Raw genomic sequence first — 14106 nt, 5'->3', positions numbered from 1 at the left:
CATTAGTTTTCTATACTATAGTATTAATATACAGTATATTGTAATTTGTGTTTCAAAGCGAAAACATATATATATTGAAAAACCAGTCTTTTTTTCTGCTGTTGGCTGAAATGCCTTCAGCACTGAACCTGTTGTTGTTGTTGTTCACCACTTCTTTTGATGTCCTCGTTGTTGTGGCTCTTGTTTTATATATTAATATATATGATATGTATGTGCGATGTGAATGACGTCGTCCTGAAGGCAGGAATGGCTGCAATCACACACCACTACTACCCGTTCACTTGTCTCTGATATGAATGAATACAACAACAACAATACAACACAACTATTATCACCAATTGTTTTCATAGAAGTTGTTATCATTTTATTTGGTTATTATTATTGTTGTGATAAAAAATTTTATAACAGAGAAAGAAAATCAATCATAATTTCGATGAATTTTTTTTTTTAGTATTATTATTAATATGATTGTTGTTTTTATATAATAATTTCGTGAATTACTCTTACGGTAACACACTTTGCATGTGTTTAATGAGAAATTTGAATTGATATTAATTTATATATAGAGAGAAATTGATGTTTTAGAAAAATTATTTGCTAATAAAATATCACGTTTTGCTTATATATTATACGATATATAACGTGAGTCTCTCTTTCTCTCTCTCTCTCTCATCAAAAATTTAAAAAAAACTTTGTGATTGTGTTCAATAATATATATATATATATATACAGTATATAAATATGTTATATAAGCCTATTATCAGTTAATCATAGTTAATACTATTTTGCCGTAATAATAATTATTATGATTATTATTATTATAAGCTTATTATATGTTATATCATAAATGTTTTTTTATGATAATACCAGCAAAAGTTTTTTAAAAATTTATTATTGTGTGTCAAAACATTGTACCAAAAATAAACTTATAATAATAAGTTGTTATGTTTGATGTCTTAACAAAATGCTTACATAATTTGTAATAATAATAATAATAATATTATGATAAAACACTAATGAAGTGATCGATTGATCCACAAAAATAAAATCAAACAACAAAATGGAAGAAAATGAAAGACTTGCCAAAAGTTTTAGGTCTGAGCCAAACATCATTAGTCCGGCTAATAGTGTCAAAGATTATGATGAAGAAGAAGACGAAGAAGAAAACAATGAGTCGTCGACAGTCTATTATGACGACCAACAGGACGACGAAGAAGATGACCAAAACTTTGTGGTCGTCTCTACTTTGGTAAGCATTTTGTCTGTTTGTTTGGTTTTTTAAAAATTTGTTGTTAAAAGATGTATTAATAAATAAGAGATACTGGTATATCAAATGTGTCATTGATATCATTGAATTTTTAAAAAAAATTTTTGTCATTCAATTGATTTTCTCAAATGTGACCTAATTTTTTAATAAAAAAAACTTTTTGTTTGTTGATTAGTTTTATTACTCTTTTTTTGTGGCTAATTGAAGGCATTTTCCTTGGATTTATAAGTTTTGCCATAATTTTATCGAAGAAAAAACTAAGATATTATTATTATATATATGTTAGTTGTTGTTGTTTTAGTATATAATTACTATAGTATTATATACTAACTTTTTTGTCGGTTTTTATAACTATTTATATTACTGTATATGTAATCATAATAATAAGTATATTAATAATAAATATTATAACTTTATTTTTGTGTTCAAAAAAGTGGTTTTTGTGGCATAAAGTTATGCACAAATTGCTGTCAATTCCTGTTTCAAGAGTTTAATGAGAGAGAGAGAGAGAGAGAGAGAGAGAGAGAGAGAGAAATATGAAAAAATAGATAAACAAAAATACAAATTGTTTTTTACAATAGACTTTTTTGACGCGAAAAATATATTAAATGCTTATTAATTTTGGACACAAAAATGTCAGAACAATGAACTTTTTTAAACAAAATAAAAAATAAATAATAATAACTGAAATCACACACAAAACTACTGTAAATTTATATACCAGTAATTGAAGCGATTATTTTTTTCGCTATATTCTACTGTATATTATTATTATTATAATAGAAAATAATTTGCAAATATACCGTACTTTACATAAATGTTTTTTTACATAATAAACATTTTTTTGGAAATTATAATAATAATAAAATTGTTTGTCAACCCTAAACCGGAATCTGTGACATTACCGTACATTTAATAATAATATTGTAATAACAATTTACAGTTAAGTGATATATTCAAGTGAATTGTTTACAAGAAAATTTACCGTAAATTTTGATAATATATTTGTTGTCTATTTTTTTTAAAAAATAAAATTACTTTTTTGTGTATAATTTGTCAGATGACTGATGTGTATGCTTCTGACACATGGAAGTGATTACAATATAAACTTATCACTTGTATTATCACTTATTTTTTTTACTGTGTCTGTCCATTAATGAGGCCTTTTACTCATGTTTTTTAAAAAATCAGTTCCTTATCTGTGTATATATATATACTGTATATATCCTCTCTTTTAACTTCCAGGTACTCTCAATTGGATACCTCCTATTTATCTACTCTATCTAATAGATACTATCTATTATTAAACAATTTTTTGTTGTTGTTGTCGTTGTTGAAAACATAACATTATAGAGCAATTAGTTTTTATTTGTTTTGTTTTATTTTCCGACAATTTTTTTCCCTACGACATGAGATTATGATTATGTAATGTGTTTGTTGAGTACAGTGTGTGTGTGTATGTGATAATGAAATTTAATATCACATACACTTGAAATTTACTGGTAATTGAAATTTAACACATATTTATATATTTATTTTTTTTATGAACTAATGAATTATTTGACACATTGTGTAGATATTGGTATCTCAGATACCACGGTATACTACGGTATAAATTACATATAATTATCTATAGTGTTATAATATAAAATCATACAGTATTTATAATATGTAAAAAATTTCAAATAAAAAAAACTTGAAACCTAAATTCTCACACATAAATTATTTTCAGTATATATTTTTAAAATATTTTTTTATGAGTATATTAAATGTCTATAAAAAATATAACCATAATAAATAAATAAATAAAATAAAAAATTAGTGTAGTCATAAATTATATATAAATATACAACTAATATGCTAAAAATATGTATATTACCATAAACTATAAATAATAAAAATAACATTTCAACATTTTACATTGTAAATAAGAAAAAGTAATAATAATAATAATTATTATTATTTTCTTAATAGAAATTTATGCAATAACTTGTCTAATATATTTTTTAAAAATTTTAATTAAATTTACAAATAAAAAGTGTTTAAAAACAGGTAACTTAAGGTCAATTTGCATGGATAGGGGGGGGAACTCCTAAACAAGACTATAACCTTATAATTAAATAAATAGAAATTTCGTTTTTTTTCTCAAAAAATATTCTCATTGTTTTATTCACAAAAAAAAACAAATAAAAACATTTCGAAACTATTTATTTTTCGGTAGTTTAAACAAAATGACAATTCATTATTGCAATCAACAAAAAAATGATATCATCACAAGTATTATGTAATATTAAAACAAAAATATTTTCTATACAAAACTGATCTCATAGTTGGGCGTATTTTTTTGTGTATATACAGTATAATGTATTATAATAATCACTGTCCCTAATATATGTGTTGACAATTTGATTATTGTTGTGTTTTTATTATTATTATTATGTTTTGCTGTGTAATTAATACGATAGATATTTATTGTTAGATATGACATAATATATATATTTAATTTATAAAATAAATTTCATTTTATTACCCAATCTTTTTTTTTATTGTTATTTATTATTTTTTTATTGCCTGAATATTATTTTTCATGTGTCAAAATAATAAAATTTGTTATACAAATTTAGTTTATCATTTAGATTTTTTTTTATAATGTATTAATACACTATGCCTTAAATAAACTTTTTAAAAAATATGATTATATTATAATACAACAACAACAACAACAAAAAACTAATAAAAAAGACTTATTAATACATTGATCTCAAAAAATGTTATACTAGTTATTATACAGATAAAAATAGTGCAATTTATCAAAATGTTTACTATTTTAAGTATTAATAAAATTATATATAAATATATTTTTAAATATTATTATTATTTGCAATACCATATACTGTATATTAAGTAATTTATTTTTTGACACACAGTAATGTTTAATCATAATGTTTTATAAAAGTTAGTTTCATTTTGAAATTATTACAATATTTAAACAGATTTTTTTTTTTTATAAATAGGATGTTATAAAAGCTTATTTAGTTTTTGTTTAGTTTGTTGTAGTAGTAGTAATAGTTTTGAATAAGTTTTGAATAGTTTGAAAATAATGAATAGACCTAAATATCACTACTAAATAGGATATATATTAAGTTTATATTATAAAGTTAGTCGTTATTATACAGTATATAGTTTAAGCATATTTATGGAGGAGTAGATCATTAATATAAGTTTAACATTATTCACGTTTTTATTTTGATATTATCATAATAATTGTTTTCAGTTATAATTGTTTATTCTTATTTAATTGAATTTTATTATTATTTGAAAACTTATAATTGATTTAAACAATTTAAATAAAAGCATTAATTAAAAAATATAATATGTATGACATGTATATAGTGTATGATATGTGTAAATGTATGTTTTTATAAAAAATTGAATTCATATATTAATAATAACGATCTATGCTATGATAATGAAAAAAAATTATTCAATGAAAATATTAAATTACTAAAACATTATATACTATGAACTTTAAATACACAAAAAAATAACACAAAACTTATGAATATATATAATATAATATTTTTGGGAATTTTTCATAAATGATTAATGCAAACAAACAAACAAAAAAAATGATTTTTCAAGTTATTTGGAAATTATTAGAAATTAAATTAACAAAAACACATTTACAACAAAAATAAAGTGAAATAAGCATTTTTAAAAAATATATATAATTACATATTGTAATTGTTTGACAATAATAATAATAATAACTATCAAAAAAAATGTTTCATAGTTTATTGTCGCTAACAATTATAATGATAATAATTTGCATATCAATGGTTTACTGTAAGCCTATAATCATTACTGAATTACCGGAGGAAAACAAGTCGCCGATAATTGTTGGAAATTCATTGGAAACACCACTAAATGTTGAATCAGATGAATCACCAGTTAATGATTCACATGAAGTAATGATTATCAACAGAAATAAGAGGACAATCAGTTTGCAGACAATGACTCAACTGTGGAGAGCCAAAGGCGAGCTAAAGATAGCGCTTCTCAAGTTCTGGATATTTAAGATACGGATTATGATCCGATTGATTGCCGGTATGTTTGGTATCAGACCTCGTCGACAGAGACCTAATAATAATTATCAACAACAACAACAACAACAACAACAGTACAATCCCAATGATGGCACACAATATATGATACCCAACTTGAATATCGGTCCCAATGTTAACCAAAACCAAAATCAATACCAGAATCCAATGAATGGCAATAATAATAATAATAATCCAAATGTTAACCAAAAGCAATATCCAGAATATCCATTGAATGGCAATACTAACAATAATAATGATAATAATGATAATAATAATCCAATGAATCAATTGTTTGCCAATTCAATGAGTAATGCCAATCAATATAATTATCTGAATCGCTATAATAGTCAACAACAACAAGATTTTGGTGGTAATGACCAAGATTATGAATTTGTCAATTATGACTTCCGATTAGTTCCCGAAGATTTTGCCACTCGAGACTTGGAGATGATAGGCGATTGGTTTTATAGATTATGGCATAAATTTTTAGGTTTCTTTAAGTTTTGGTGATCTATTTGGTTGTTATAATTGTTATTACTATTACTGCTGAAATTATTATTATCATGTTTTTACATTATTATCATAACTTTTTTTAAAGTAATATTTTTTTTAAAAAAATAGAGATATCAATCAAATATACATTTATTTATTATATAATTTATAGTAATATTTATGGTTTACTTAATATTTTATTAGAGTACATATATTGTATATTTTAAATACTCATTGTATTGAATATTTTTGCATTATTTTATTTTGTATATTTTATGAGAGAATTTTTTTTTAATATATCACATATTTTTACAATAATTTATTTATTTAATAATAAGCAATAAATATAGTTTTTAATATTAAATATATATGTTTATCTATAAAATTAAAAACTAATAATAATAATTAAATCAATAAATTACAGAACGACGAAAACTTTGTGTCGGCCGCTCTGTTCGGTGCCGTAGAGGACGGAAATCTTAATGCCATCCATGAGCTGTTCCTCATGTCTAATGTCGATCCCAATCAATGCAATCGGGTTTGTCATCTCTCTCTCTCTCTCTCTCTCTCTCTCTCTCTCTCTCTCTCTCTTAAATATATTTTTCAAATCAAAAAAAAATATATATATAATAATTTCACCAAAAAAAAATAATTTTATAATTAAAACTAATTATCTATCAACTCATATAGCATGGAGAGTCACTATTACACTACTGTTCCGGTTTAGGATATCTGGATATTTTGAAGTTTTTACATCAAAAAGGTGCCGATATTAATGTCACAGATGATGTAAGTGTTGTAATCTTAATATGTATTAATCAATTTATTTATAATTAAAACCATATAATTATAACCCTGTAATTGGTTAATAATTAATTTTCAATAGAGAGGCGATTCAATAGTACATTGGTGTGCCCGACAAAATCATCCGTCAATTATCCGTTACTTTTACGATACCATAGCCAATATCAACCAATTTAACAAAGTTTGTAAATTATTATATAATTTTTTTGTTGTTGGTTAATGATAAATTAGTTTATACAAATGTCATAATTTACTGTATGATAATAATAATAATAATAATGTAAATTTTTTATGATGCTCTAGAATTTGGAGACACCGTTACATGTGGCCGCCCGGTACGGACACGTGGAGGCTATTGAACAACTTTGCAAATGTGGGGCCAATGTTAACGCAATTGATGAGGTAAAATAGGATTTATATAAATATATTGTATATATTGTTTTGTATATATATAATTAAAACAACAATAAAGTGATTAATCATATACACCAATGATTTATTTATTTTTTTAATATTCCCATTGACAGCACGGGGAGACAGCTATGTTGATAGCCGTATGGCATGGTTTCCCAAAAATAGTACATATATTAGGAGAAGTGGGCGCTCAGACTGATATCAAAAATAAGGTAATACTTCCCAGTTATGATAATTTTAATTGTTTATATACATTATACTAAATAATGTTGTTTTTTAGTCATATTTAAATTTTTATGAGTTATATGTTATTATAATTACTAATGTATTGGTGTCTGATTTTTTTGATGTGATTTTCTTTAATAACTTTATGTTTGTTTCGGTGGGTTATATAGGAGGGCGAGACAGCATTGCACGTGGCGTCAGCCAGAGGTCATATCGAGTGTGTCCGCTGTCTACTGGAAGCCGGTGCCCGAACTGACGTCCGAAATAAGGTTTTTTTAAATAAAAAAATTAATTAAATTTTAATTCATAAAATTAAAAAATTATTTTCCATATAAAACATTATTATTATCATTATATTCAACAAACATATACAGTATACTACAGTAGTAGTTATTGTTGGTATAAGAAAAACAAAACAAAAATAATAATTATCATTATTATATAAAATTGTAGATCACATTGAAATTCTGGGTCAAAAAAGTTATTATTATTATTAGTAGTATTATTACATTTTAGGCAAATTTTTTTCAAAAAAAGACATTTTTAGTTATTTAGTTCAATGTCTATGTATTGTATTATATGGTTATTATTTATTTTTATCAGTTATCTAAACACTTAAATATCATAATAAATTAGAAATAATTACTGGTATATTATTATACTACTAAACAGGTAGTAATGATGATAATAATGATGTACCGGTGTGTCAAACCATAAAACAAAACACACACAAAAAACTAAATAAAATAAAAAACAAACCAATTTTGTCATTTAAACAAATAAATATATAAATTAAGGGTAAAACAAACTATAGAAACTAAAACAACACAAAAAAATAGTTTTTTCCAACAAAAAAAAACTATTAAACAAAGTTTACAATTAACTAAAAAAAAAAAAAAATAAAAAATAAATATATAATAAAAACCCAACTTTTTTTTTGAATGTCCAGAACTCGTACACACCGTTACATTTGTCGCTGAAGAGACAGCACGTCGGTGTCGCCCAACTGATACTGCGGGCCGGAGCCGATATCGAGGCCGTCGACGATCGGGGCGAACGGCCAATACATTACGCTTCCCGATCTAATTTGCTACAGATATGCCAACACCTGTGCTCACTGGGCTGTAATGTTAATGCGTCCAACAAAAGCGGTTTATATCCCTTACATTTAGGTAATGATTTATTTTTTTAATATATATTTTTTTTATGACAAATTATTTTTTATGGCCCTATAATTATCATCAATTGTCTTGAAATTATTATTCTTTGTTGTTGTGACATAAATTTTTTAATGTCGGTTTTGTTTTTTCAAAAAAAATTATTTTTTATTATTATTATTGTCAATATTAGCGGCAAAGAACGGTCACATAGAGATTGTCCGCTGTCTTTGTCTGGCCGGCAGTATTGTCGACCAGAAGAATCGTGACGCCATTATACCGCAAATCTGTGCAATAGCTCAGAACCATAACGAAATTGCCGACCTATTGACCCGTTTAAGAAATGAACAGACAAAAGAAGAATATATATTACAGTTGTCTTCATCCAGCGGTGGTAGCGGTAGTGGTAGTAATAACAATAATAATAGTAGTAGTATTAGTCAACCCATACAACGATTCAAATTGAAGATTATGGGTCACTCGGGTTCAGGAAAGACAACACTAATCGAGTCACTAAAGTGCGGTTACTTTAGCAGTTGGTTTAGGCGGTCAACTAAATCGATGAATCAGTCACCGCAGCCATCGAAAATGATACCAGAATTTCCATCAAACGGTTGGTCATCAACAACAACTACAACAACTGATCCATCATCGACGCCAACAACACCTACAACACCGATATCAACAATAACAGCTCAATTTGAAGCAAATTTGATGACAAATCATCGCGAGAACTGTACTTTGGGTATCGATTGCCAACAGGTAACCATTTCGGGTGTCGGCGATATGAGTATCTGGGAGTTTAGCGGAAACGAGTCATACTATCAAATCTATGACCACTTTGTCGGCAGCAATAACTGTTTGCATGCCATCGTCTTTCGGCTCTGTGATAGACTTGAAGTCCAAATACATAGCATAATGTTTTGGCTGTATTTTCTGCAAAGTCGGACACCGGTAACCGAACCGTTAACCTATTGCGGAAAGAGTAGCAAACCATCAAAAGTAATCATTATTGCCACTCACGCCGATCTGGTCAGCGGCGGAACCAGCAGTGATGAGATACAGAGTAACCTAAAGACTATTATGCAAAGCGTGGGCAATAAGTTTGACCACATTTTCGACATTCACGAACACATCTTCGTAATGGACGCCATGGCTGTCGGTTCGCCGGCTATGAAACAATTGAAACAACATCTGAGTTCAATGAAACCGGTTGTCCTGCAAGGCATACCTCATTCGACCGGTTTCTTGGAATCGGTAATGACTTTTCTAAATATTTGCCGAAAAGCGTCGACCAATTTTCCAGTTCTGTCGTCAAATCAATTCAAAGAGATTATCCGATCGCAAATCAATCCGTTGGCCAGCGATGAACATTTCAAAGAAATTCTATTACAATTGCAAACAATGGGCGAAGTTTTATACTTAAAGGCTAAGACAGAGAACAGTCAGGATCTGATTGTATTGAATCCCCGTTGGCTTACCATCGATATAATTGGCAACTTTTTGAGTCGCGATTACAATTGCAAAAGTCGTATAACTGGTACCTATTCTATTGATGACATACAGATGGAATTGCCGGATACCGATGCTCTCGATTTGCTACAAGTGCTCGAAGCCATCTCCCTATGCATCCAATGCGATCACGAAGGAGACATTGCCTACGAATTTCCCTGTTTTATACTCAGAGAACCAATTGATGATATTTGGCCTCAAAATAATATCATTTACGCCGACGGCGCCTACTGTGGTGTACGCATCCAATGCGAACCCGAGGTCCCCAGCGGTCAGATACTGGTCTGTCTATTCTCACGCATACAGATATGTCTGAGAAGTGCCGTTAAGTCACATCCGGACTTTGAAGTCTACGAACTGTACAATTGGTTCAAACAAACTAAACTAACTGTCGGCCCATTGGAAGCGCTCATCACCGCCAACGCCATCAGCGAATCAATTGAAGTCAGACTTCGCGGACCAAAACACATGCGGATCGAGTGCTTTCTATTCATGGAAGACATACTTAATATTATCGACACCAGTGTCTCGCAGATATGTCCCGGTTTTGTCTTCGAGAGACACTATTTCTCGCCAAAACACTTGAGTGAACACAAAGAGAATCTCTCGTCATATTCTTCGTATTCAATTCTCAAAGCATTGTTATCGTCGGATAACAGCGAATCAGTGGTCAAACAGACGATCAAAAGTAGCGATTCGGTGATCGAAGAGAAAATCTCAGACATAATTTGTTTCGGAATCGATGACATCAATTCCATACGAAGAACCAACAAATTTACGTCAATTCCTTCATTCAGTTCCTTAATGTCGTCACCGGTTTCGTCGCCGGCGTTCAAGTGGACAGAAGGCGGACCAACACTAGTGCCGAGTCTTCATTCGTCCAATTTATCGCTTCTAACAAAACAACGTCTGTGCGCTGTCTTGGATCCGCCCGAACCCATTGGCCGGGACTGGTGTATGTTAGGCATACTATTGGGAATGACCGATAAGCTGCCAAAATTAGATCCCGGAGCCAATGCACAGCTCAGTCCTACCGCCCGTGTAATCGACGAATGCATTCGAGAGCCGACGTCTACCATCAGAGTGTTGGTCAAGAAATTGGAAGAATTGACTCGAATCGACGCCATCGATGTCATACTCAAGACGGGACCACTGTTCAGGATATTTCCAACATCATCGCAACCGGAAGGATGTCTGCCCTATAATGACGAAACCGGAACAGTTAGCAGTGGTATCAGTAGCGGATCCCAGGCTTCCAGTTCTAACCTTTCGCGATGATGTCATCCGTCCGTCCACTTTCATACACCAATCAATCAGACCATCCATTTTCATGCCATTTATATTAAGAGAAAAAATATCATCAAATTTACTATAAATTTTATATAAATTTTTTTTAGTTGATATAAATATAATAAATTAAATTAATTTTATATTTATTTTTTTTATATATATATAAAATATAAATTTTTAAAAATATTTATATCTATCTATATATATATTTTAAAAAATATCTTTTATACAAAGCTATTGTTTTTATATAATTATTATTTTGTTTGTTTCGTTTTTTTTTTGAGAGTCAATTTGTGCCATAAAATGATTGCAATTTTATGTATTGTATGTATGTATGAAAAAACAAAAATTTAATTCAATTAAAATAATTACAACTAATATCATAATATATAATATGTTTATTATACAGAATATATAAATTATATAATAATAATAATAATAATATAAATTTATATGATTTACACATCATTATTGTTTGACTATACAATAAAAAAATTAATGACACAAAAAAATACCTAACAAATTATATGCTAATAAAAAATGGCCAAAAAAAACATGGTCAGCGACTGACTCCCCCTCGCCTCCTGAAGTTAGCCCCATCGATAGTGGGCGTACGCCCTGTTGGCCTCGCATACCCGATGCATATCCTGTTTCTTTTTGACCACTTTGCCCTCATTATAGTAGGCATCGATCAGTTCGCGGGCCATATTTTCGGGAAAAAACGTTTTCCTGGGTTTGGGCCGCTCTTTGACTGCCGTAATCAACCAACGCATAGCCATATCCTCCGATTCGTTGACCCGCAACGGATACGGCACCTGATAGGTGGCACCGCCGCGCTTAACCGGTTGCGTAATAATCAGTGGTCGACAATTATCAACCGCCACCTTAAATATACGCAACGGATCCAATTCGATGGCCGACCGGACATCATCATCGGTGGCCGCGTTGTACTTCTGCAACTGAGTTGACTTTACAACGCCAAACGTTTCCCGCATTAGATCCCTCATCATTGTTTTCTGGCCTTTTCGGTGAGCCATACGAATGAACCGATGCAACAGATTATCGTAAAACAGTGAACACGTTTCCCACGATTGCCGAGCTTTGATCGGTTTGAAGGCCAAATCGCCCAATTCGTCCACCGATGCCGAAGATTTCATCAGTTCATCGATGGTGTCCACATCTTGAATAGGTTCGGCGTGATTTGGTGTCCACTGAGACATCGGTCTGGTAGTCGTTGTTATGGTCACTGTGTTGGCCGCTGCTGTCGCCGTCATTGTCGGCGACAATCGGGTGAATACCGTACGGCATTTGTGGCCCAATAGTGCGCTAATTAAAGCCATCAAAACATGCGGTCAATTGTTTTGTATAAATATAAATATTTAGTAAATATTAATAATAACATCAATTACGACATGCATTGCACACAAAGTTTTAAAATTTGTTTGTTATTACTATTACTATAAATATAATTTTTTTTTTTAATTTATAACTTTTTATAACTAATACAAATTAATTTTATTTATTATTTATTTATTTACAAAAAAAATAATTTGTAATTTTTTAAAATAAATAATTAAAAGTATTATTAATACTATATTATATTTTTATTGATACTTTTATTTTTTTTAAAGGGACACCCCTTTTTTATTATATATATTACCAGATGGTGTTCCTCATGCAGTACTAACTCTGGCCTAACTTTGCTACTTAATACAGGTAGGTGCAGGATCATTAATTATTATCATATTAAATTAATCATACCTAGATCAGATTTTTTAAATATATATATATATAAAGTGCTATTTCATGAAATAAATAAATATTTTTTGGATGACAAAAATTGACATAATTATCAACATTTTCATATATAGAAATTTTTATCGCATTATTTTACTCATTGTAGTGTAACTTAATATTATAAATTACTACCTGTAATAAAAATTTTGATATGTTTTTTGTTAAACATATTATTTACTTATATAACTTTATTAACTTAATTATTAACTTATTATTATTATTATTAAATGCTTAGATTAAAAGTAAATACAAAACATACAATGAATATTTACTATAAGATAGTTAAAATTATAGTAAAATTGAATATCATTTGAATGAATATATTTTTAAGATATACAATAGTATTATGTTTGTAAGTATAGTTAATTATATTTGTTTTGTATTAATAAAAAAATATATATCTATTAAATAATTTATTAGATTGTAAATACAGTATAAGTCAGGTATAACTTTGTATAAGCTATTACTTTAATGATGTTAATTAATTTATCTAATTTATATTTGGTAACTAAAAATTTTCCAACAATTAAGCAAACATTTCAAAAAAAAATAATTATGCCAGTTTTTTTTATTCATCAATAATTGGATACTATTTATTTTTTGTCATTAAATTTAATGATCATATTGTTAAGACCTTGATAATTACTTAATATAACTCAATTAATTTTTTTTTAAAAATTATTTATAACTATTTCATATGATTTTTAATTGTAGAGGATTGGGATATATAGCATATATTTATTATTTAACTAAATTATTATCAATTGCATTTTATACAAATACATTCAAGTATCATAAATATATATATATATATATATATATATATATATATATACTGTATATGACAATATTGAAAATTTAAATTATATTTATATAAGATTATATTATAATATGATATAAATACAATGAAAAAAAATATTTGATGAAATTGTATGAATAAAATACATATAATATTACATGAAATAATCTCGTGTTTGATATAATATAAATACACATTTATTCACACAATTATTGTGCAAACATAAAGTTTACCTGTATATAC

The 14106-nt window shown here is 28.0% G+C and overlaps 2 protein-coding genes across 3 annotated transcripts; one reads left to right on the top strand and one right to left on the bottom strand.

Annotated features, from left to right (window-relative positions):
- The first annotated feature begins 1024 nt into the window (after positions 1 to 1024).
- Positions 1025 to 11321, top strand: LOC128957479 (death-associated protein kinase 1-like). Of its 2 annotated transcripts, none has more exons than XM_054303245.1 (9): positions 1025 to 1249; positions 6290 to 6403; positions 6556 to 6654; positions 6752 to 6850; positions 6973 to 7071; positions 7197 to 7295; positions 7479 to 7577; positions 8258 to 8480; positions 8659 to 11321. In XM_054303245.1, the coding sequence occupies exons 1-9, from the start codon at positions 1061 to 1063 to the stop codon at positions 11253 to 11255; spliced, it is 3618 nt and encodes a 1205-aa protein (XP_054159220.1). In that variant the 5' UTR covers positions 1025 to 1060; the 3' UTR covers positions 11256 to 11321. The 2 variants fall into 2 exon arrangements, with proteins under 2 accessions (XP_054159220.1, XP_054159221.1); XM_054303246.1 differs by lacking the exon at positions 1025 to 1249 and adding an exon at positions 5050 to 5863.
- A 428-nt stretch (positions 11322 to 11749) lies between these two features.
- Positions 11750 to 12642, bottom strand: LOC128957480 (28S ribosomal protein S7, mitochondrial-like). Its single transcript, XM_054303247.1, has one exon. The coding sequence runs from the start codon at positions 12605 to 12607 to the stop codon at positions 11858 to 11860; it is 750 nt and encodes a 249-aa protein (XP_054159222.1). The 5' UTR covers positions 12608 to 12642; the 3' UTR covers positions 11750 to 11857.
- Between the last annotated feature and the right edge of the window lie 1464 nt (positions 12643 to 14106).

The sequence above is a fragment of the Oppia nitens genome, unplaced genomic scaffold (genome assembly GCF_028296485.1).
Source record: "Oppia nitens isolate AA-2021 unplaced genomic scaffold, nextdenovo-longstitch-racon4-pilon3 scaffold3_pilon_pilon_pilon, whole genome shotgun sequence".
Taxonomy (NCBI): domain Eukaryota; kingdom Metazoa; phylum Arthropoda; class Arachnida; order Sarcoptiformes; family Oppiidae; genus Oppia; species Oppia nitens.
The sequence above is the reverse complement of the archived record's forward strand: the minus strand, read 5'-3'. Positions and strand labels throughout refer to the sequence as shown.

Coding starts and splice junctions, on each gene's coding strand:
- LOC128957479 (XM_054303245.1), top strand. CDS start 1,061: ATGGAAGAAAATGAAAGACTTGCCAAAAGTTTTAGGTCTGAGCCAAAC. Junction 1,250..6,289: donor TTGTGGTCGTCTCTACTTTG/GTAAGCATTTTG, acceptor AATAAATTACAG/AACGACGAAAACTTTGTGTC. Junction 6,851..6,972: donor ATATCAACCAATTTAACAAA/GTTTGTAAATTA, acceptor ATGATGCTCTAG/AATTTGGAGACACCGTTACA.
- LOC128957480 (XM_054303247.1), bottom strand. CDS start 12,607: ATGGCTTTAATTAGCGCACTATTGGGCCACAAATGCCGTACGGTATTC.